This window comes from Scyliorhinus canicula, chromosome 10 (assembly GCF_902713615.1).
Source record: "Scyliorhinus canicula chromosome 10, sScyCan1.1, whole genome shotgun sequence".
NCBI lineage: Eukaryota > Metazoa > Chordata > Chondrichthyes > Carcharhiniformes > Scyliorhinidae > Scyliorhinus > Scyliorhinus canicula.
In genome coordinates this window covers 99,636,499-99,659,087 of record NC_052155.1, presented here as the reverse complement: position 1 = coordinate 99,659,087, position 22,589 = coordinate 99,636,499, and the positions used below count along the sequence as shown (strand labels likewise).

At 48.9% G+C, this 22,589-nt stretch overlaps 1 protein-coding gene across 12 annotated transcripts in view; it reads left to right on the top strand.

The window, feature by feature from the left end:
- The window catches only part of tox (thymocyte selection-associated high mobility group box), a 495,189-nt gene that overhangs the window by 282,509 nt on the left and 190,091 nt on the right, over window positions 1-22,589 (top strand). Inside the window, exon 1 of one of the 12 annotated variants that reach the window (XM_038809428.1) lies at window positions 15,482-15,611. The exons of 10 other annotated variants lie outside the window; for them this stretch is intronic. In XM_038809428.1, the coding sequence (XP_038665356.1) occupies window positions 15,513-15,611 (99 nt within the window). In that variant the 5' untranslated portion in view covers window positions 15,482-15,512. Of the gene's footprint in view, window positions 1-15,481; window positions 15,612-22,589 lie in introns of those variants that run through there. One more of the 12 variants, XM_038809430.1, reaches the window with a different exon arrangement.

Sequence of the window (22,589 nt, the reverse complement as noted above, 5' to 3'; positions counted from 1 at the left end):
CACGCAGAGACGGGGAGAATGTGCAAACTCCACACAGACAGTGACCCAGGGCCGGGACGCGAACCCGGGTCCTCAGCACCGTAGACAGCAATACTAACCACTGTGCCACCGTGCTGCCCCGCAGGCTGTGAATAATGGGTACTACTGCAATGAACACTGCATGGTCCCATCAATTCACAGTCTATGGGTGAGATTCAGTGACACCGACGGATCTGGGCGCAACAGGTGAATCGCACGAGTGCCCCAAATCGGGCTCTGCGCGGGGCCGATCATGAGTCACGCGCCTCGCTCCGCCCGCCGAGATCTAGATCTCGCCCTCGCTGGGCAAGATCCAGACCTGCATATTTACATGAGCCTAATGGCTCATTTAAATAGCCGGACCCCAAATTCACTGGGCACCATGGACTTAATGGCCATGCCTGCAAGGCCTTGCCAAGGGCACCGTTTAGTACTGGTTCACATGAACGTGAAGCAGGTGTAATGGCACCTCAGGGAGGGTCTTGCAGGATGGTCGGAGACAGGGCAGGGTGGTACTCTGGCACTCCCCCATGCACCCGGGCACCTTGGCACTACCCGCCTGGAACCTTGGCAGTGCCACCCGGGCACCCATTGTGGGCGGCATCACTTTTTGGCAAATCTGCAGATTGGAGCGAGACAGCTAGTATCATTGTAAAAGCAGTTTCCCGAGGTGTTGGTATCTATCCCCTTCGCCTCAGAGACCTCGGATGAAAGCACTTCAATACTGGTCTCTACAAACTGAGACCAGACGGAACGGCACTTGTGGGGGTCCCCCGGGGAGTAGAGGCCCCAGGTGCATGCCCTTTGGGCAGGGTGGCACCCCGGGTACTGCTCTCGCTACACTGAGGAGTTCCGGCGAGCGGAGCTCTTCAGTGCAGGAAACAGGGCTATGTGCAAACTCGGCCACTCGTTCCCTGCTGAGGCTCCCTATTTAACCTGAGTGCCATTCGATAGCGTTGAGTTTCTCTCCGCTGTGAGCTCTGGGAAACACGTGGCTAAATGCGCTCACTACGGGTCTTTGTTCCCATTTCGTTAAATCCTGCCCAGTATATCTAAGTCTGGGGCACGATTTAACCATCGTGTTGCGTCCGGCTGGGATCTTGGCTCACCGGTTAAATAGCAAGAAAGGCCAAAATAGAGATAGCCTGCTGCTTTCCGCACTTGTGGCCTTTGATGCCCTTGGCAGATGTCCCCTGGAGGGTCTGGAGCCGGAGGGCTCCGACCGACTTACCAGTGTCACTGGCTTTGTCATGCCAGCCTGTTCTGCCTGCTGCCCTTGAGATGCACCGGTGCCAAAGGGGGAAATTAGGAAGAACTGGAGACCGCCGGCGTCTCCTTGGTGGCAGGCCCCAGGTTGGCCTCCAGCATTCCTCTTCCCTGATGGTGCCCGTAGTGCCCTGGGCATCTCCATAGGACAGAGGGGCAGCTGGATTGAGGTCCTGAGGCCTCTGAGTCATCTGGCCATGCCAGTCCTGGCAACTCCACATTTTCTGCACCATGGTGTTAATGCTCTCGGCGATGCTCCTCAGTGACTGGGCCATGCTCTGGAGTGCCTCAGCAATGTCCATCTGCGTCCAGGACATGTCCCTCAGCGACTGGGACATGATGTCGAGGCGCTCAGCCATGATCACCACAGACTGAGCCATGCCTTGGACACCACCGCTCAAGATGCTGGCCTTGTGCTGCAGGCTTTCTACGGAGGTCGCCGTCCTAGAAGTGTTTGCCTCGGTGCCACCCATTATCGGCACCATTTCCTGCGCACGTAGCCTTTGCGGCTCCTCCAGTTGACTTTGCACTTGCTGGAATGTCGCTAACATTCTCCTGAATCTTACAGCTGTGTCCTAACATCTGTATCAGCTCTGGGATAACCTTGTCCAGAGGCTTGGCACCTGACTGGGACTCGCAGAGTCCTGGGCTCCAGCAGGACTGGGATGTTCCTGCCTGGACCTGATGTGCATCAGCATCTGTGTGGTGCTCACCAGATTGTGCCTCAGAAGCCTGTCCACTAATGTCGCCAACCAAGGTGCGTATCTCTGCGCTGATGGGAGGTGGGAGTGATAGTTCATAGAATCACAGGATTTACAGTGCAGAAGAAGGCCCATCGGGTCTGCACCAGACCCAGGGAGAACATGCAGACTCCGCACAGACAGTGACCCAAGCTGGGAATCGAACCTGGGACCTGGAGCTGTGAAGCAACAGTGTAAACCACTGTGCAACCATGCCACAACACATCAATGGTGGTCTCCTCGTAGCTGTCCTCTGAGATGGTCTCTAGGGTGGCAGGGTGGTGGGGGAAGGGGGGGGTGCAGGTGGTGGAGGCGGTTGGTGGCCCGGCCCCGTTAGATGGATATTCTGCGAGAGAATGGACATGTGGTCAGTGAGAGGGAAGGATCATTTTGACATTTTGTCTGACATGAACAACTCACTTGAAACAGGTCATCTGGGTAAAGGGACAGAAGATCAGCCTTGCTGTTGGTGACTGCTCTCTCCACGGTGAAGCCCGTGGTCCACCAGGGCCCATTCCTCATTGGGGCGGAGGACTTGGATCTCTGGTCCTCTGCTCCCCATCTTGGCCCTTTCTCGCTTATTATGGGCTATCTACTCCTGCAGGGACAAAGAGAGGGCTTTGTGAGCTGCCCGTGGATGGATCAGGAGGTCTATTGCAGGTGGTATGTGTAGGTAACGCACCTGGACATGAAGGGGTTGTGCTGGTGGACGGCAGGGTATTATGACGAATAAGCATGCAGATCGGATGTGGGGAGAGTGCGAGGTGTCAGCCAGTGATTAGTTGGGGGGAGGGGCGGCGGGGTTGGGAATTTGAGAATTGGCATGTGTAATTGATGCCAAGAAAGAGGTGGTAACTTACCCTTGCAACTCGGTGCAGGTTGTTTTTTCTTCCTACATTGGACGGTGGTCCTCCAGTTCATGCTGCCCAAATTGCCAGCTGCTGCCACTGCCTCCCAGGTGGTATTGGCGACCCTGCCGCTGGTCCTCCAATGCCCTCATGGGAACAGGATGGCCCGTCTTCCATCAACGGGGTCCTCAACTCTGGCCAGGTTGGCATCTCCAAAGTGAGGAGCAGGTCTACGCACTGCCATGCTTGTGTGTTGACTGGATTGAGTGGTGAGGGTGCGTTTAAAAGCAGCTCCCACCCTTGTTAGCGGCAAGAAGCTGAGGCGCAAGCCTGACGAATCAGATGGTGAGGCAGCTAATAATGACGAGAAGCTCTTGGGGCTCATTTTCGGCACTAAGTGCCATGAAATATGGGCCGCAATCTTGCCAACACAGCCGTCAAGAAACATCCAGCCAATCGCGCTCAAAATGACACATGGGGCGCGATTCTTCCATGCCACGCCATTTGGGAAAATCGCCGTTTGTGCCATTTTTTCCCGCGTCGCCAGTCCAACGATTCTCCGAGGAGCGGAGAATCGGTGCCATTTGCGCCGACGCGTTTTGTGCGGCGCCGATCGTGGGTCGCTGTCCGTGGCTGGGCCGCTGATTCACCGGCCTTAGTGGGTCGAGCGGCCGCGCGGAAACGGCAGAGTCCCGCCGGCGGCGTTCACACCTGCTCGCAGTCAGCGGGAACTCTGCACGTAGGGTCGGGGGTGGCCTGTGGGGCGGGGAAAAGTGCTCCTTCACGGGGGTAGGGGGGGGGGCCTCCGATGGGGTCTGCCCCGCGATTGGGGCCCGCCATTCGGTGGGCCGGCCTCTCCAGCCCCGGCCCTATTTTATTACGCGGCCGGTCCCTGAGCCCCCACACCATGTTGCGTCAGGCGTCAGGGCCGGCGCATTAAGGAAGTCCCCCCCGCATTCGCGGGTTGGCGCGGCCCAACTGCGCATGCGCAGGTTGGCGCGGCACCCAGTTGGCGCTGGGAAGGGAGGCTGGAGCAGCATGAACCGCTCCAGCGCCGTGCTGGCCCCCTGTGGGGGCCAGAATCGGTAGTGTCCGCACCCGTTTCGTGCCGTCATGAAATGCGATGGCTTTCACAACGGCACGAACACTCTGCCTCCATTTTGGAGAATCCTGCCCTTTGTGCCTATAGTTGCACTGGTCAAGTATAGACTGTTAGTGATTTCAACTTATAAATTGAGTTGTCTGGGGGAGGGGCATGTCTGGCTTATGGTCCTGTCAATAAACCCTGTGGAATCCTGCCATATGGTAAATGTGACCTCTTCCCAATTGCTGGCTGCTTTCCAGAAGAGATTGAATGAAATTACTGGCCACTATGGCAACTAACGTATCTTTGACCTGGAGAATGCAAATTTGGACTGAAGGTTGTGAAATGTACTAGAGATTTCCTGTGGTCGCTTGGTTGGAACCTGTTGCACTAAAGTTCATTGCAACTCTAACTTTCAAAACCAGTGGCAGAGCTGCCCCTGCCCTGGAAGTAGTTCACAAGCCTGGGTGCAGACATGTGCACACAGTTCATTCACTGGCTCCTTTGAAAATATGTTGCTCATACAGGTCTCTTCAACAGATTCAGATAGAAGAGCCTAGCTTTGTGTCCGTAAGTGGCAGTTTAAAGGTATGTTCTAATGGAGTGACTAAGATTGAAACACAGCTGTTTGGCATTTGTCTTCTCATTGTCCAAAACCGATAAATAGAGAGGGATGCCCATGGAGGTACTCATGGCTTCATTCAAATCAGTGGTTTACCATATCTTCCTGGCCAAACAAGCACTAATGGAGAAGTAGTTCAACTTTAAGAAGCTGTCTGGATGGGTCCAACTTCTTCTGTTCAACAAAATATAATTCAGAAAATCGGAGTTGCTGAATGGCACAGCTGAAATGGAACAAACCTTCCACGCAGCATGCATTTTATATTGAGCGCTCTTCTGTCCTGGGAACCTTATTATGGGGACTTTGCCTCAATACCATTGATGAGATTTCTGTACAGCGCCTACACTCCAGTATTTTCAAGAGTTATTGATGTGTGCAATATCCATTAAGCTTGTGGTAGGTTTCATCTCTCTGGTCCAAAAGTGTGGAGCGAAGGAAATAAGAACATACAAAATAGGAGCAGGAGTAAAAAGACGTGTTGAGCAAGCTCCACCCTTCAGTATTCAATTTATTTAATATTCAATGCATTTTGTCAGCTGTTGCTCAGCAACAATGTTCTCACCATTCTAGAGTTTGATCACAAAAGTCAAGGCTGACATTCCAGTGCAGTTTGAGTACATGTTGTCTTTCAGATGAGACATTAAACCAAGTCTCCATTGGCCTGCTCAGATGGATATAGGAGAAACCATGGCACTATTTTGAAGAACAGCACCAATAAAATAAAAGCAGATGATCTGGTCATTTTACACTGCAGGTTGTGGGGGTGTTCGGGTACAACTGAGGGAGAATTCAGAATGTACAAATTTACCCAACAGCACGTCTTTCGGGACTTGTGGGAGGAAACCGGAGCACTCGGAGGAAATCCACACAGACACGGGAAGAACATGGGAGACTCCACATAAACAATGACACAAGCCAGGAATTGAACTCGAGTCCCTGGTGCTGTAAAGCAACAGTGCTAACCATTGTGCCACCGTGCCGCTCATTAGTGTAGGCAATAGTGACTACACTTCAAAAACTACTTCATTGGCTGTGAAGTATCTTGAGACATCCAGTGATCATGAATAGGGATAAATTAATGCATATCTTTCTTTCAATATGATCATGACTGATATTCAGCTTCCATACCAATTTCCTGTCCATGTTCCAAATCCCTTGATTCCCTGAGGAACCAAAATGTTGTCTGATCTCAGCCTTAATTTTCCTTTTGTAAATCCATGTTGACTTAGTCTGATCACATGGTTTTTGAAGTGCATTGCTAATTGTCCCTTGGGTCAAATTATTGACCCATACATTAATTAAGTGGGGAAACAAACTAGAGCTACAAGCCAGCAAATTGAAAATGGTATTTTAAATTTGCAAGCACTGTTTATCAACCATTTTTTCACTCAGCTTCATATAGTTTTACTGGTCTTAAATTAAGACTTTCGCAACTGTCCACAGTGTATAATCTCAAAATACATGAATTTTATTTGATAGGTTTGCCAAAACACTCCAGTCGAGATTTAGCAGTTCATTGCCATCAGCAAGTTACAAAGGAATTCAGATTGAAGTTTAGAAAAAGGTAAGTAATTAAAAAGAGTGGTTCTAAAGTGTATTACAAATGTATCCGATAGTAATGATAGATTTATCCAGTGGAGGAGAGATCTGCTTCATTTAATTGCCTCGCCTCTTTCGTGTAGTCTAACCAGGTACAAATATGTCAAAGAGAAGAGGCAACCAATTGTGGCAGATCTTCTCCTTGACTAGATTACTTAATTTTTATTGCTGGACATATTACATTACCACTCCTTTTAATTGCTTATTTCTAAATATTTATTTTTGAATTTTGGGTTTTAGCACCTTGCTAATAGCAAAGCAACTCCAGCCAATGCAGGAGCAACTGAGGAAATGGAAAAGTGATTTACTTAATTTGACTAGTCTGAATTACTTTTGCGTGCTTCTCTTTTGATAGTCACAAGTTGTTTTCTTCCATATTGAATACATCAATTGGTGAAAGCAGTATCTGAATTTGCAGATACAGCACTCGGTGTTCAGTTCAAGGTCACTCTATACCGTAAATATCAGAGTAAAGTTAAATCCAATGGAAATAAGATGCTATTTTGGCATGAAAATTAAGTTGTTGCTGGTTTTAGTTTAATTATTGGACTGACAGTGTCATTTTCATTGATTTTAGGTAACTGAATAGGTGATGCATTAAAGAGGTTTTAAAGATTCTTTTAAAATTCAACACTTTGTTCTGCAGCAAACCAACCTCTGATTCGGTCGAGCTCAGAATCATAGAATTCCTACAGTATAGAAAGGGGCCATTTGGCCCATCGTGTCTGCATTGTACCTAGGCCCATCGTGTCTGCATTGTTCCTAGGCCCATACCCCACCCTACCCCATTAACCCGACCCAACCTTTTTGGGCAATTTAGCATGGGGCAATTTAGTATGGCCAATCCACCTAATCTGCACATCTTTGGACTGTGGGAGAAGACCGGAGCACCCGGAGGAAACCCACGCAGACATGGGGAGAACGTGCAGACTCCGCACAGTCACCCAAGGTCGGAATTGAACCCAAGGCTGTTTTATTGAATTTGTTTATAATTATCTTAAAGTCCGATATCAATGATTTTGTAATTTTTGAACATACAACCCTGCCGAACTGTGACAAAGCTAGACTTCTGGCTACCTGACTAACATTGGTTCTTGACTAACTGACTAACATGCTCTTGATTAATAAGGGGATCAGGGGTTATGGGGAGAAGGCAGGAGAATGGGGATGAGAAAATATCAGCCATGATTGAATGGCGGAGCAGTCTTGATGGGCCCAGTGGCCTAATTCTGCTTCTATGTCTTATGGTCTTATGGCACTGACCATGTGATGTTTGCTACACCTGGCTACTAGAACTGTGTTCGCTGGATTCCAGCAGGCTATCAGCCTATAGTTAGGAACCTGCTGTTGTGGAAGGTGGTTGGGAGTTGGGGGGGGGGGGGGGGGGGGGGGGGGTGCAGGAAACGGTTACTGCTAAAGCTGTGAGATGCCTGCTGCATACAAATGAGCACTCTTCCCCCAGCCTTCTGGAAATAAGAAAGAAAACTGATGGCGCAGAGAAACCAGTCAATATCTTCGAATCTGAAACTCTTTATTCATTCAACTCCCAGCTTTCGCCCTTTAAACTTCCTGATGGAATGCACTACCAGAGAGCCTGGAGGTGACCCCCACATCACCCCTTTAGGGAAGGTCCACCACACCTTATTCCGCTGAGGCACTTGACAGGACAAGGAGCCCTGGAACTTAAGTCCCGGCCATTGAGAACTGCCAGTCTTTCAGAGGCCAGCAGCTCTTCTATACTCAGCAGCATTAATAATAATAATCTTTATTAGTGGCACAAGTAGGCTTACATTAACAGTGCAATGAAGGTACTGTGAAAATCCCCTAGTCACCACACTCCGGCTCCTGTTCGGGTACAGAGAGGAAGAATTCAGAATATCCAATTCACCTAACAAGCACATCTTTTGGAACTTGTGAAGGAAACCGGAGCACCCAGAGGAAACCCATGCAGACACAGGAGAACATGCAGACTCTGCACAGACAGTGACCCAAGCGGGAATCAAACCCGGGACCCTGGCGCTGTGGAGCAAACAGTGCTAACCACTGTGCACCATACCGCCAAAAAAATGATGGCTGCAGCTGGTACTACACCCACCTGAGGCCTCAAATCGAGGAGGGCCCCAGACACACGTGAAGGGGGTCACAGGGTGGGTTCGTGGGGGCACGGTGAGGTGGGTCAGTTGCAAGAGCGATGGGGTGGCAATGCCAGGCCCTTCAAGCAGACACTAATTGCCTTTTATTGAGGGAACCCCCCCCCCACTCCGCCAGAAGCCAGCATTATCCACTCCATCCAATATCCACCCTTTGGTTTGCTGTGATAGCCCAAATACAGGTGGCACAACAGACTGCTGTGTGGAATCAAGGGATTACCTAGTTGCCGAAACTAAATAATGTTGAATGACCAATGGGACCTATTACAACCCCCACGGAGTTATTGGGGTATGGACTGATGTGTTAGGCAGGTTGGTTCGATGTGGACTGCACTCGATGCAGGGAGGTTAGAAACAGACGTCTAACACTGGAGAAGATCCAACATTGTTTTATTCAACTATAGAACTGCTATACATATTCAGCTGTGGGTCGACACTATACTGATCTGACTGGTGACCTTGTAGTAGCCTGACCAGACTTACTAGCTACCGCATGGTGTTTGCACTTGCTAGTTCATGGACTCTGACTGTCTCAGTAGCTGGGTCCCGAGAGAGCGGGAAACCTAGTGCCCTCTGGATTTATAGTAGTAGTGTCTTGTCTGGTGATTGGCTGTACTGTGTTGTATGCTTACTGGTCATCCTATGTGTCAATCACTGCCTGTCTGCATCTCATTATATACATGCGTGGATATTATGACATCTGCCCCCTTTTTTTTAGTTAAATAAATACTGAGGTATGTATACGTATATATATATATATATGCCTGACTATATACAAACTGTGCTTGAACAAACGTATATACATGGGAAGGTGTCGATAGTGCAGCTACATGGCAAACAAAGCAATATTTACAAAGGTTAAATCGATGAATTCAGTCACAAAATTTACAAGAGTTCAGTCTACAGATTCAGTCTTTGTGGTGGGTGACGAATTCTTGTTGATCGCCGCAGAGGTGGATCAGGAGCCGCCTGCACGTGGATAGGTGGGATCGCTGCCATCGTGGTGGCCGCGTGGGCCGGCAGGATTGCTGGTTGATCGGTGGCCTCGTGGCAGGGTACGTCCGGAGGAAGTATGATGGCCGGCGGAGCACTGCGGTCAGGTGGTGGGCGTGGAACTCTTCGCAATGCCCGTCTGTTGTGCCGTAGCAGGGAGCCATCAGCCATGCAGACAAGGAAAGACCTTGGGGCAACTTGTTTGACAACAACAGTTGTGGCTGACCAGCCGCCCTCAGGCAACTGGACACGAACATGATCGGCTGGAGCCAGCTCGGGTAGATCCGTGGCATGAGCATCGTATGTGGCCTTCTGTTGGGCCTGGGACTGCTGCATTTTTTGTAAAACCGTGAGGTGGTCAAGGTCTGGAACATGGATGGCTGGAACTGTGGTCCTCGGAATGCGATTCATGAACATCTGCGCTGGAGACAACCCAGTGGAGAGTGGGGTTGCCCTGTATGCCAGCATTGCCAGGTTGAAGTCGGAGCCTGAGTCTGCAGCTTTTCACAGCAACCGCTTGACAATATGGACCCCTTTCTCGGCCTTCCCGTTTGATTGCGGGTCGTGGGGACTGGAGGTAACGTGACGGAAGTTGTAGGACTGTGCAAAATCAGACCATTCTTGGCTGTAAAAGCATGGACCATTGTCGCTCATTACCATGAGCGGTATCCCGTGCCTGGCGAACGTTTCTTTGCAGGCTTTGATGACCGTCTTCGACGTGAGGTCGGACAGTTTCACCACTTCTGGGTAACTGGAGAGTTAGTCGACCAGGAGTACGTAGTCACACCCCTTGGCATGGAAAAGGTCTACACCTACTTTGGACCACAGAGAGGTCACAATCTCGTGCTGTTGCAGTGCTGTTGCAGTGTTTCCTTGGATTGAGCCGGTTGAAACTTCTGACAGTTGGGGCAATTGAGGTCCATGTTGGCAATGTCCTGGTTAATGCCCGGGTAATAAACCGCCTCCCGAGCTCTGCGTCGGCATTTCTCGACTCCAAGGTGACCCTCATGAGTTGACCCAGCACCATAGCCTGCATGCTCTGAGGAATAATGATCCTGTCGAGTTTCAGAAGGACTCCCTCCACAAACGTCAGCTCGTCTTTCACGTTAAAGAATTGGGGACATTGTCCCTTCTGCCAGCCATGGGTAAGGTGCTGCATCACATGCTGCAGTAGAGGATCCTTGGCCGTTTCCTCACGAATTTGGACCACCCGTTCGGCAGAGGCTGGGAGGTTTGTGGCACAATTGCACTTGCGCTTCTATGTGGCAGATTAAGTCACCTTGTTCACACGCTATGGTGATGGACCGGGATAGGGCATCTGCAATGATCAGCTCTTTGCCTGGCGTGTAGACAAGTTCGAAGTTATAGCGGCGGAGTCGAAGGAGAAATCGCTGTAACCGAGGTGTCATGTCATTTAAATCCTTCTGGATTATGTGGACTAGAGGCCTGTGGTCCGTTTCCACCGTGAATTGCGCCAGGCTGTAAATGTAGTCATGAAACTTGACTATTCCTGTCAGGAGACCCAGGCACTCCTTTTCGATCTGGGCATACCGTTGCTCAGTGGGAGTCATGGTCCTGGAGGCATATGCCATTAGAGCCCAGGACGAGGAGTCATCTCGCTGGAGGAGCACTGCCCCAATGCCGTCCTGGCTTGCATCAGTTGACATCTTGGTTTCCTTGGTTGGGTCGAAGAATGCTAGAACTGGGGCTGTGGTGAGCTTTGCCTTCAGCTCACGCCATTCCGCTTCATGTGTGGGCAGCCACTGGAATTCCGTTGACTTCTTGACAAGATGGCGGAGGGCCGTGGTGTGGGATGCCATATTGGGAATTAATTTCTTGAGAAAGTTGACCATCCCGAGGAAGTGGAGGACCGCCTTCTTGTCCTCTGGGGTCTTCATGGCATTGATCGCCAAGACCTTGTCAGCGTCTGACCGCACACCCTGCTGTGAGATGTGGTCACCTCGAAACTTAATATCCGATTGACCAAATGAACACTTGGCCCTGTTGAGCTGGAGACCATGTTCATGAATTCGCTGGAAGACCTGCTTGAGGCGAGCGATGTGTTCCTGGGGCATTGTGGACCAGATAATCACGTCGTCCACGTATACTCGCACCCCATCGATGCCCTCCATCATCTGCTCGATGATGTGGTGAAACACTTCAGAGGCAGATATGATGCCGAAAGGCATGCGGTTGTAGCAGTAGCGACCGAACGGGGTGTTGAAGTGCACAGCTTGCGACTGGACGCATCGAGCTGTATTTGCCAAAAGCCCCGGGAGGCGTCCAGATTAGTGAAGAATTTGGCATGATGTTGCGGTTTAGATCCTTAAAGGATCAATGCAAATGCGGAGCTCCCCTGATGGCTTCTTTACGCAGACCATGGAGCTGACCCAGTCTGTTGGCTCAGTGACCTTCGAAATGATGCCCTGGTCTTGGAGGTCCTGTAGTTGCTTTTTCAGACGATCCTTGAGGGGTGCTGGCACCCGGCGTGGTGCATGAATTACAGGGGTGGCGTTCGGCTTGAGCAGGATTTTATATCGGTATGGGAGCGTGCCCATTCCATCGAATACGCTGTGGTACTGCGTGATAATGTCGTCTATGTCGGCTTGCAAATTTCTATCAGGCGAGGCCGTCGCCGGTGACGATGACATGGTGTGGACTCGCTGAACCAGGTTCAGGAGCTTGCAGGCGCGAGCACCGAGCAGGGACGCCCTGTCAGGCCTGACGATTTCAAACCGTAATGTTGCCTTGCTTGCCTTGTTGGATACCCCTAGTTGAAACGAGCCACTGGCAGCTATGGGATTGCCATTGTAGTCAAGGAGTTGGCAGGCCGGTGGAAGAATGCTTGGTCGGGCCTGGATGGTGTCGAGGTCGGATTGTGAGATGAGGTTCGCAGACGCGGCGATGTCCAGTTTAAATTGGATGCGAGCCTTGTTAACTGTGAGGAAGCACACCACTCGTCGTTTGGATCCACACTGAGGATCGAGAGGCGCTGCGCAGGTGTGGTGGAGGGCAGCTCATGTTGTGATGCCCACCCGATATGGAGACTTGAGGCAGTCAGCATCAGGGTCCGATGGGCTGTCGGGATCGGAATCTGGCATGCCTTGCTGTACTGAACGGACACTTCTGCGCCGCAGCTGGGATCGCTGGCTGCTGAGCAGTGGAGCAGATCTGCAAAGGGCTGCCACACTGATGACATTGGCGTCCTTTTGCCGGACATTGCCGCTTTAAGTGGGCGGAGCCACAATTCAGACACGTCATGACGCTGACGTCAGCGTGTTATGTGCGCCATCGTGCATATGTAGTGCGGTCGGTCGACGTACGCACCTGTGCAGTCGGGTTGTCAGTTTCGTCGTCCACTCGGTTGTGGCGCGCATGCACAGGGATCCGGGAAAAGCGCGCAAAATGGCCACTCTCCTCGATGCTCAGGCCCTGCATCTGTTCGATGGCCTGCACCCTTTCCGCCTCGTGGGAGGCCAGCTTTGCAGTTTCTGCCGCCCTGATGTGGGAGTAATGATTCTTGGCATGCTCATGGACAACGCACGTCTCAATAGTGACAGAGAGGGTTAACTGTTTGATTTTAAGGAGTTGCTGCCGCAGGGAGTCGGAGTGGACCCCGAAAACGATCTGATCCCGGATCATGGAATCAGCCGTTGAGTCATAGTTACATGAGTGAGCTAGGATGCGGAGATGGGTCAAGAAGGAGTGAAAAGGTTCATCTTTACCCTGAAGCCTCTGTTGGAAGATGTACCGTTCAAAGCTCTCATTCACCTCAATGTCGCAGTGGCTGTCGATCTTCAGCAGGACTGTTTTGAATTTTGTTTTGTCTTCGCCGTCGGCGAACGTAAGGGAGTTGTAGATATGGATGGCGTGATCCCCCGCAGTGGAAAGAAATAGCGCGATCTTCCTGGCATCCGATGCTGCCTCGAGGTTGGAGGCCTCGATGTACAAGAGGAACTTTTGCTTGAAGATTTTCCAGTTGGCGCTGAGGTTGCCGGAGATGCGGAGGAGACTGGATGTTTTCCATTTCGCTGGATGGCTGATTGCTGGTCAATGCTGATTCACTCGAGGTAGGTCCGTTAAGATCAGTTCACTCTGGTACCATGATGTGTTAGGCAGGTTGGTTCGATGTGGACTGCACTCGATGCAGGGAAGTTAGAAACAGACGTCTAACACTGGAGAAGATCCAACACTATTTTATTCAATGACTGAACTGATAAACATATTCAGCTGTGGGTCGACACTATACTGATCTGACTGGTGACCTTGTCGTAGCCTGACCAGATTTACTAGCTACCATGGTGTTTGCACTTGCTAGCTCGTGGACTCTGACTGTCTCAGTAGCTGGGTCCCGAGAGAGCGGGAAACCTAGTGCCCTCTGGCTTTATAGTGGTTGTGTCCTGTCTGGTGATTGGCTGTACTGTGTTGTATGCTTACTGGTCATCCTATGTGTCAATCACTGCCTGTCTGCATCTCATTATATACATGAGTGGATATTATGACATGGACCATCTGGTTCCCCATGACCTGCATGGAATATGAACTTATCCAGCAACAGGGTGGGGCTTCCCCTTTAATCGGGGGCCCTCACAATATAAAAATCCCGACCTGGGTGCAGGTTGGAGAGGGTGACCTTTTGGAGAGTGGGGTATTTGTGTAAAGTTAATAAAAGAGTATCCTTTGCATCCTACTTGCTGTTTCATGTGTATTCTCTTGGCATGGATACTGCAGGACCCCAGCACTTCAAACAAGCATAACCTTTCTGATTGGAATCTTTTCCAGAGGCCAAGAACATTGCGGGGTTTTGTTATTGTAAACACAAAAGTGCTTTAATGATTAAATAACTACTTAGCCATCCTCATAAAGCGAATTGTCAGCAATGTTGTGAGGTGTAGGTAGTCTTAGGTTGCGTTGCCGCTCAGTGTTCATTTTATCTTTGCAAAGCTAAAGCCACAACTGCTGTACATGTGTGTTCTTAACAATGATACCGTGCAACTGACTTTAGCCAGATTAAAGGGTGTATGATGGTACTGTTTATGTTTGACTGGTTATTGATTGTGCATATCTTGCAGTTCCCATGGAATATACACCAAAGGAACATTGAAACGTTTTCTTTGGGTAATATCAAATTATTTTGGTTGCCAGAGTCTTAAAGAAGTCCGAAAAATAAATGTTTTTGATTGTACTTATTGTTAGATTTTGATTTAGAATTGTTATATTTTTATACCTGGTCACAGTCGTGCATTATTTTACTCTTAGAATGGTTACCCTGAGAAAAATCGAAATGCATACCAATCAACAATCTGAGCATGCTCATCTTTGTATTGAACCAAAGCCTGCAAATTTTTGCAGCACTTCAGTTTTATCGAAAGAGTTCCTGAAGTGTCTGTTTCAAGAATAAAGAATTGCATTGTTTACCAAATTAGTTAGAATAAAACAAATCTTAACTATGCAAAGACACAATCAATTAATCTTCATTAACATAGATAGTTGCATAGGTAAATCAACAATTGTGCCACCAGTTTAAGATAAATGGAAGAGAATCCATGATCCTTGTTAACATAGCCATCTAAGTAGAATTTAACAAGCATCATCTGTGTTTCATCAATCAATGAATGTATAGAATGAGTTCATGTACAGTACTTTCCATGGAAACTGGCTCAATCAAAAGAACTTGCACTCCATGCGGCAATCTATTTGATTCCAAACCCATATTTACTGGCTAAACCTTTACATTGAGACTTTGGAGTATCGCGTCTGAAGCCCATGAAGCTCACTCTAAAATGTTAGACCATTTCTTGTTTTATATGCACACATTTTCTACAGCCAAATTGTAACTTGAGATCTGGTACGAATCAGAGAACACTCTAGGTACACTTCATCATTCTTCTATCCTGCCAGAAACAGTGCCATTCATTTAGCAATTCATTAAGACTAATAGCAATATCTGTGTGCATGCTGCAGAGAATGAGCCATTTTGTTTCATAACAGATTGCAGATGAAAGGAAACCATTCATTTCTTGCTTGCCTGATGTAATTACGATTGCACTAATTACCTCAAATCACTGACATCCAGGGTCAATAAGGATGGGAACAAGCACATCAAAGACAAGCAATATGGAACCAGAAGCAAACCCTTTCAACAAGATCTATATTTGATTCTTATGTTTTATTGCTAGACTTTAACTTTAGATGCATTCTGAATATTTATTATTCTATTCACAGTTTGATGGTGAAAACATGTTTATGAGTATGACAGATCCAAGCCAGGACTGCATGCCAGGAAGCCAGGTGGGTTAATTAATCTTCTCCGCAATGTTTCAAGATGTAATTAAACAAATTCAAAAGGATGCATTGCAAATAAGCATTACTATCAGTAACTGGCGTAATCAAAATAATTATAATTTGCAAACAAAGCATTTAAACTGTGCTTTAGATTAATGAGATGTAGCTTGAACAAATGTCATATTTGGATGATTCTTAGATGCAAACATTCAACATTGCAATTAGCAGTGTGTTTTTTTTCTGAGCAACCAAGTACAGTAGCTACTTTGTTGGCATGATCTTAAAAGGAAAATCTATTTTCTTTATGAATAATGTGCTTACATATGCTCATTAGGAGAATTTTAATTGTAACTACTTTGATCATGAGGTGCAAACCCAACACTAAACACCTGCACATAAATAATGGTTAAGCCAATTTATTTTAATTGGAAATAAAAATGATGGAAAATTATTTTCTCGTATTAAATTGGGAAATAGATTTTTTAGATGCAAATGAATCAGTAAATATAACATCTCCGAGTCTATGTCTAAAATGTGACTGAAGATCAGTCATAAGTGAAATTTGTTCCCAATTATTTGATGTCCATAGCATTGAGAGTAATCTACTGACAACAGGTGAACACATTTTTATTGCAAAAATGGCTCAGTCCAAGATGTAATAAATCAGCAATTTTCAGGCTCTGGCTGATAAATTATTGCTGCCCCTTATTTTATAGAAGAGACCTCATGTATGCAGTAGTGCCCTCATCCTCTGGTGCCTGGTTTGTAATGTACACGTTTAAACAACGCTAGCCCTTCAACCTCGACTGCAGTCACTATTCATGCATTATCCTTCTATCAACTTTGCCCTACTGCATCCTTATAATAAAGTGTTGCATGTTTCAGTGCATTTTTAATAAATCTTGTTTGCTCACTGAACTTATTAAGTGAATATGATACATTAATTAAATTGAAAGAAAAAAGGAATAGTTGATCCAGTGTTTAAGAAGGCAAAACAAAGCTAAAAAGAAAAGGTTATAAAAATACTGCAAAACAGGTGAGTAGAATTTAGTTCATATATATTCAGCAGAATAGTGCATGTTTATTATGCTATGGCTTTCATGTCAGTGGAAAGTAGGTTTGGCTGCATAATAGTGCAAGATATAGGCCGGGACTCTCCGAAATGGAGGCAAAGTGTCCGCACCATCGTGAACGCTGTCGTGAAACACGACGGCGTGAAACGGGCGCAGGCACTAGTGATTCTGTCCCCCATAGGGGGCCAGAACAACACTGGAGCAGTTCACGCCGCTCCAGCCTTACTTCCTGGCGCGCACTGGGGGCGGCGCCAACCCGCACATGCGCGGTGGCGTTACTGAACGCTCCGGTCCCGACGCAACATGGCGCGGGGGTTCTGGGGCCAGACCCGCAACAAAGTAGGGCCGGGGGGGGTGGAAGAGGCCGGCCCGCCGATTGGTGGGCCCCGATCATGGCGGGCCAGACCCCATCGGAGGCCCCCCCACGGGAACCCCCCCTTCCCCCTTCCCCCCCCCCCCCCCCCCCCAGGCCACCACCCCCGGCCCTTCGTGCAGAGCGCAGAGTTCCCGCCCGCAGCGACCAGGTGTGGATGGCGCCAGCGGGACTCTGCTTTTTCCACGCGGCCATTCAGCCCATCGGGGCTGGAGAATCAGCGACCCGCAACCAGCACCATGCCAAACGCGCCGCCGCAAATGGCGGCGATTCTCCACACCTTGGAAAATCGCGCGCCGGCGTCAAGGCGGCGTGGCGTGGTTGCGGCGATTCTCCGACCTGGCGCAGGGCTGGGAGAATCCCGCACGTAGGGTATAATCAGGGAGCCGTGAGGCAATCTGGATCCCAAGACAAAATGACCATGTCTAACACATGGGGCTGGATTCTCCCGGCTCGCCCACCGCTGGAATGCCACAGGCGAGCTGGGCGAACGCGGCCGGAGAATCCCTCCCATGATATTGTATTGCCGAGCATTTGCAGCATGTGGAATTTAATTCCAGTCTTGTACAAAGCAATGTTTTCTCAAAAATGTGCAGATACGGGGCAGCACGGTGGTGCAGTGGGTTAACACTGCTGTCTCACAGGATTTGTCAAGGGACGGCAGCTCAACACGAATGTGCGGAGACTGCTAAATGTTATCATGATGCCGGCAGTGGAGGGGGAGGCGGAGATAGTGGTGGCGCTGGACGCAGAGAAAGCGTTTGATAGAGTTGAGTGGGGGTACCTGTGGGAGGTGCTGGAGCGGTTTGGATTTGGGGAGGGATTCATCAAATGGGTGAGGCTACTCTACGCGGCTCCGATGGCGAGTGTAGTTACAAATGGAAGGAGATCGGAGTACTTTAGGCTCTACCATGGGACCAGGCAGGGGTGCCCCCTGTCCCCCTTGCTCTTTGCACTGATGATTGAACCTCTGGCTATGGCGTTGAGGGAGTCAGGGAGATGGAGGGGGTCTGGTGCGGAGTGGGGAGGAACATCGGATATCGCTGTATGCGGACGACCTGCTGTTATATGTGGCGGACCCAGAGGGGAGAATGCCGGGGGTGATGGAGCTGTTAGCGGAATTTGGGGGCTTCTCGGGCTATAAGTTAAATTTTGGCAAGAGCGAGGTATTTGTAGTACACCAGGGAGATCAGGAGGAGGGAATTGGGAGGCTCCCGTTTAAGAGGGCAGTGAAGAGTTTCCGATATCTGGGAGTGCAGGTGGCCAGGAGTTGGGGGACTCTCCATAAGCTTAATTTTACCAGGCTGGTGGAGCAGATGGAGGAGGAATTTAAAAGGTGGGACATGGTGCCGCTATCGTTGGCGGGTAGAGTGCCAAATGACGGTTCTCCCGAGGTTCTTGTTCCTCTTCCAGTGTTTGCCCATCTTTATCCCTAGGGCCTTTTTTAGAAGGGTGACCAGCAGCATCATGAGCTTTGTTTGGGCGCATGGGACCCCGAGGGTGAAGAGGGTCTTCTTGGAGCGGGGTAGAGATGGGGGGGGCTGGCGTTACCCAGTCTCTCGGGGTACTACTGGGCGGCCAATGTGTCGATGGTGCGCAAGTGGGTGATGGAGGGGGAGGGGGCAGCATGGAAACGGATGGAGAGGGCATCCTGTGGAGATACAAGCCTGGGGGCCCTGGTAACGGCGCCGTGGCCGCTCCCTCCTGCGAGGTATACCACGAGTCCGGTGGTGGCGGCTACCCTCAAGATTTGGGGGCAGTGGAGGCGACATAGGGGAGAAGAGGGGGGCTCAATGGAGGCTCCGTTAAGGGGGAACCATAGGTTCGTCCCAGGGAACATTGATGGGGGATTTCAGGGTTGGCACAGAGTGGGCATCAGACAGCTGAGGGATCTGTTTATCGATGGGAGGTTTGTGAGCCTGGGGGAGTTGGAGGAGAAATTTGGGCTCCCCCGGGAAACATGTTCAGGTATCTGCAGGTAAAGGCATTTGCTAGACGGCAGGTGGAGGGATTCCCTTCGCTTCCCGCGAGGGGGGTGAGTGACAGAGTGCTTTCGGGGGTCTGGGTCGGAGAGGGGAAGATAACTGATATCTACAAGGTTATGCAGGAGGTGGAGGAGGCGTCAGTAGAGGAGCTGAAAACTAAGTGGGAGGGGGAACTGGGGGAACAGATCGAAGACGGGACATGGGCTGATGCCCTGGAGAGGGTTCATTCTTCCTCCTCGTGTGCGAGGCTTAGCCTCAGACAGTTCAAGGTGCTGCATAGGGCCCACATGACTGGGACGAGGATGAGTAAGTTCTTTGGGGGTGAAGACAGGTGTGTCAGGTGCTCGGGGAGCCCAGCGAACCATGCCCATATGTTCTGGGCATGACCGGCACTGGAGGAATTCTGGAAGGGGGTGGCGAGGACGGTGTCAAGGGTGGTGGGATCCAGGGTCAAGCCAGGATGGGGACTCGCAATTTTTGGGGTTGGGGTGGAGCCGGGAGTGCAGGAGGCGAAAGAGGCCGGTGTGCTGGCCTTTGCATCCCTAGTAGCCCGGCGAAGGATTTTGCTACAATGGAAGGATGCGAGGCCCCCAAGCGTGGAGACCTGGATCAATGACATGGCGGGTTTTATTAAGCTAGAGAAGGTCAAATTCGCCCTGAGAGGATCGGTACAAGGATTCTTTAGGCGGTGGCAACCTTTCCTCGACTTTCTGGCTCAACGATAGGGTACGGGGACAGTAGCAGCAGCAACCCGGGGGGGGGGGAAGGGGGAGGGGAGAGTGGGGGGAGGGGAGAGTGGGGGGGAGGGGAGAGGGAGGGGAGAGGGAGGGGAGGGGAGGGGAAGGGGGGGACGATGACTATGTTTGTTTATTTAATTTTAATTTATTTTAAGTTCTCTTGTTGGGGTTGGGGGGGGATGTGATACATGCGTTGATACGGTCTGGGGGGAGGTTACAGTTGTTATGGGTTATTTTGTTGCATTTCATTGTTTGTTGTTATATTTTATATTTTCTGTAAAAAATTCCAATAAAAATTATTTTTTAAAAAAACACTGCTGCCTCACAGCGCCGCGGTTCCAGGTTCGATCCCAGCTCTGGGTCACTGTCTGTGTGGAGTTTGCACATTCTCACTGTGTTTGCGTGGGTTTTGCCCACACTAAATTGCCCCTTAATTGAAAAGAAGAATTGGATACTCTAAAAAAAAATTTTAATGTGCAGGTGCTGTTAAGAACCTTTTTAAAAATTGGTATGAAATCCTTTAAATGCAAAAAAAAGATTGCTGTTGCTCATGCTGTTATAACATCAGAAATTAGCCAGCTGGGGAGTGAAACTCAGAACATACACAGCTCCTTTGTTGCTAAGCTGTGTTTTTACCCCAGTTGGCATCATGACTTCAGTCTGCAAAATGCAGCAACATTCTACATGTAGCATTGGAAGTATAATGGCACCATAAACTTCACCTCAGGGTTGGTCATACTTAGGGAAGTGGGTTTAGGAATATTTTGTGGTGACAATGTGTTTTTGGTATTTTACATACAAACACCTTTCTGCATTTGTAGGAAATTCCTTTGTTACAAGGATGTTGTGAACCTGTTTATTTGAATTGACTTAATGTCTTGTTAAAATAGCAGAAAAATTGAAGACTATGCAGTAATGCGTTTGTATTCTCATATTGCACAGTGCAATTTTACACTATTTGTATATTGGATTATGTCTGAATGTGGTGAGCTAAAATGCTTTTACGTGGAATAATATGCACTAATTGTTTTCTGGTACAGAGTCCATCATCTTTATGTAGAAACTGGGGGAATGACTTGTTTTAGATATCTGTGGTAAGTCTCTGTTAACAATAAAATATGATCACTCAGCATTGGGGCAACCCCATGTAACATGGGAAAAGCTGAAAAAGGAATAAAGCAAGGAAGCATAGCAGAGAAAAATAATGGGCGAGATTTAACGGAAAAAGTGTCCCGTGGTGGGCACATTTAGTGAGGTATTTCCTGGTGCCTGCAGCACCAAGAACGACCCCGCTATTAAGCGGGATCTTTTTTCGGACCTCGGGAGGAAGTCGTCACCGAGGCCGAACTAACTTCATTTCCTGCACTGAGGAGCTCAGCTTGTCAGTACAGAATAAAAATGGTGCCCGATCTCTCCATCTCCCACTATGATCCCTGGTGGGCCCCAACCTACTGATTAGGAGGTCCTCGAGCCCCCTTGCCCAACCCCCGACCCCTGGCACAAGCAAAAAGCCACCTGGGCACCTTGGCACTGCTGCACGTTGTGGGCGTGATCCAGATTGTGATGCCTCATGAGATCCCTTTAGGTCTCACAAGGTCTAACAAACCGGGTAAATCTGGCGATAGGCTTCTCGTGAGACTTACCCGCTGCGTCCCGATCGGGTGCGGCCGTTAGATCGCGCCCAATGTTAACTGATCAAAAAAGAATTTAAATAAATTGCATCTTTGTGCTAAAAAACCTTTGGTACATATTACAATCACAATATGGGTGTAAATATAGTGATGATCAGAGGAACAAAACATTTATGAATACCTCTTGTTTGACTAAAGGTACCAGAAAGATTAATTGGCTGCGACTAGAACTAAAGTCAAAGACTGAGGCCTTTGTTACTTTGATTAAGAGTTATTGCTGTGGGGGAAAAGCGGCCGTGTAGGTTCATGGATAAGCAGTGTAAAGAATTGTTTCCCTTTGGTATCTCATATTGAGCACTATTGTCAGTTGAAGTCATATTAACAGTAATAGTAAAAACTTTTTAATGACCTTTAAGTATTGCAAATGCTAACCAGTTTTATTTCACATTGCAACCTATTATAACCCTCACGAAGACCACGGGAAATCGCTGATTGATCTCCCCATGGGCTTCATAGAATATGAGTTTTGAACAGGTGGAGACCTGGCCACTGGGGCTCAACAGTAGGGCCGTAAATATTAGCCCCCAGACACGGACCGGCACTTCCCGATAGTCCCGGGCTTTGACATTTGATTTTTACGCTGCAGCTGCAGCATTATTTATGTTGGAGGATAAATCTGCATTGCCTTGTGGCCTGTGCCTACTGGAATTATCACATTGGCAACGAGGATCAAGAACGGGATTCCGAGCAGCCTTTCAGAAGGCAATTCCAGTAAGAAAAACAAAACCTGGAAATTCTTTTCTTTGAAAATGAAATGAAATGAAAATCGCTTATTGTCACGAGTAGGCTTCAATGAAGTTACTGTGAAAAGCCCCTAGTCGCCACATTCCGGCGCCTGTCCGGGGAGGCTGGTACGGGAATCGAACCGTGCTGCTGGCCTGCTTGGTCTGCTTTAAAAGCCAGCGATTTAGCCTGGTGAGATAAACCAGCCCAGACTTGAGCAATATGATACAAACGTACAGGACTAGGGCCAGTATGCTGAGCACATGTGCTATTTTTTGTGCCAATGGCATTGAAGTGGGTGAGAAAAAAAAGGTCATTCGCCTAACAGCATGCAGGGCCCCAACATTTAGCATTATCAAAAGCATAACCTATCCAGCGGCAAGGACACTAAAATGTTCGATA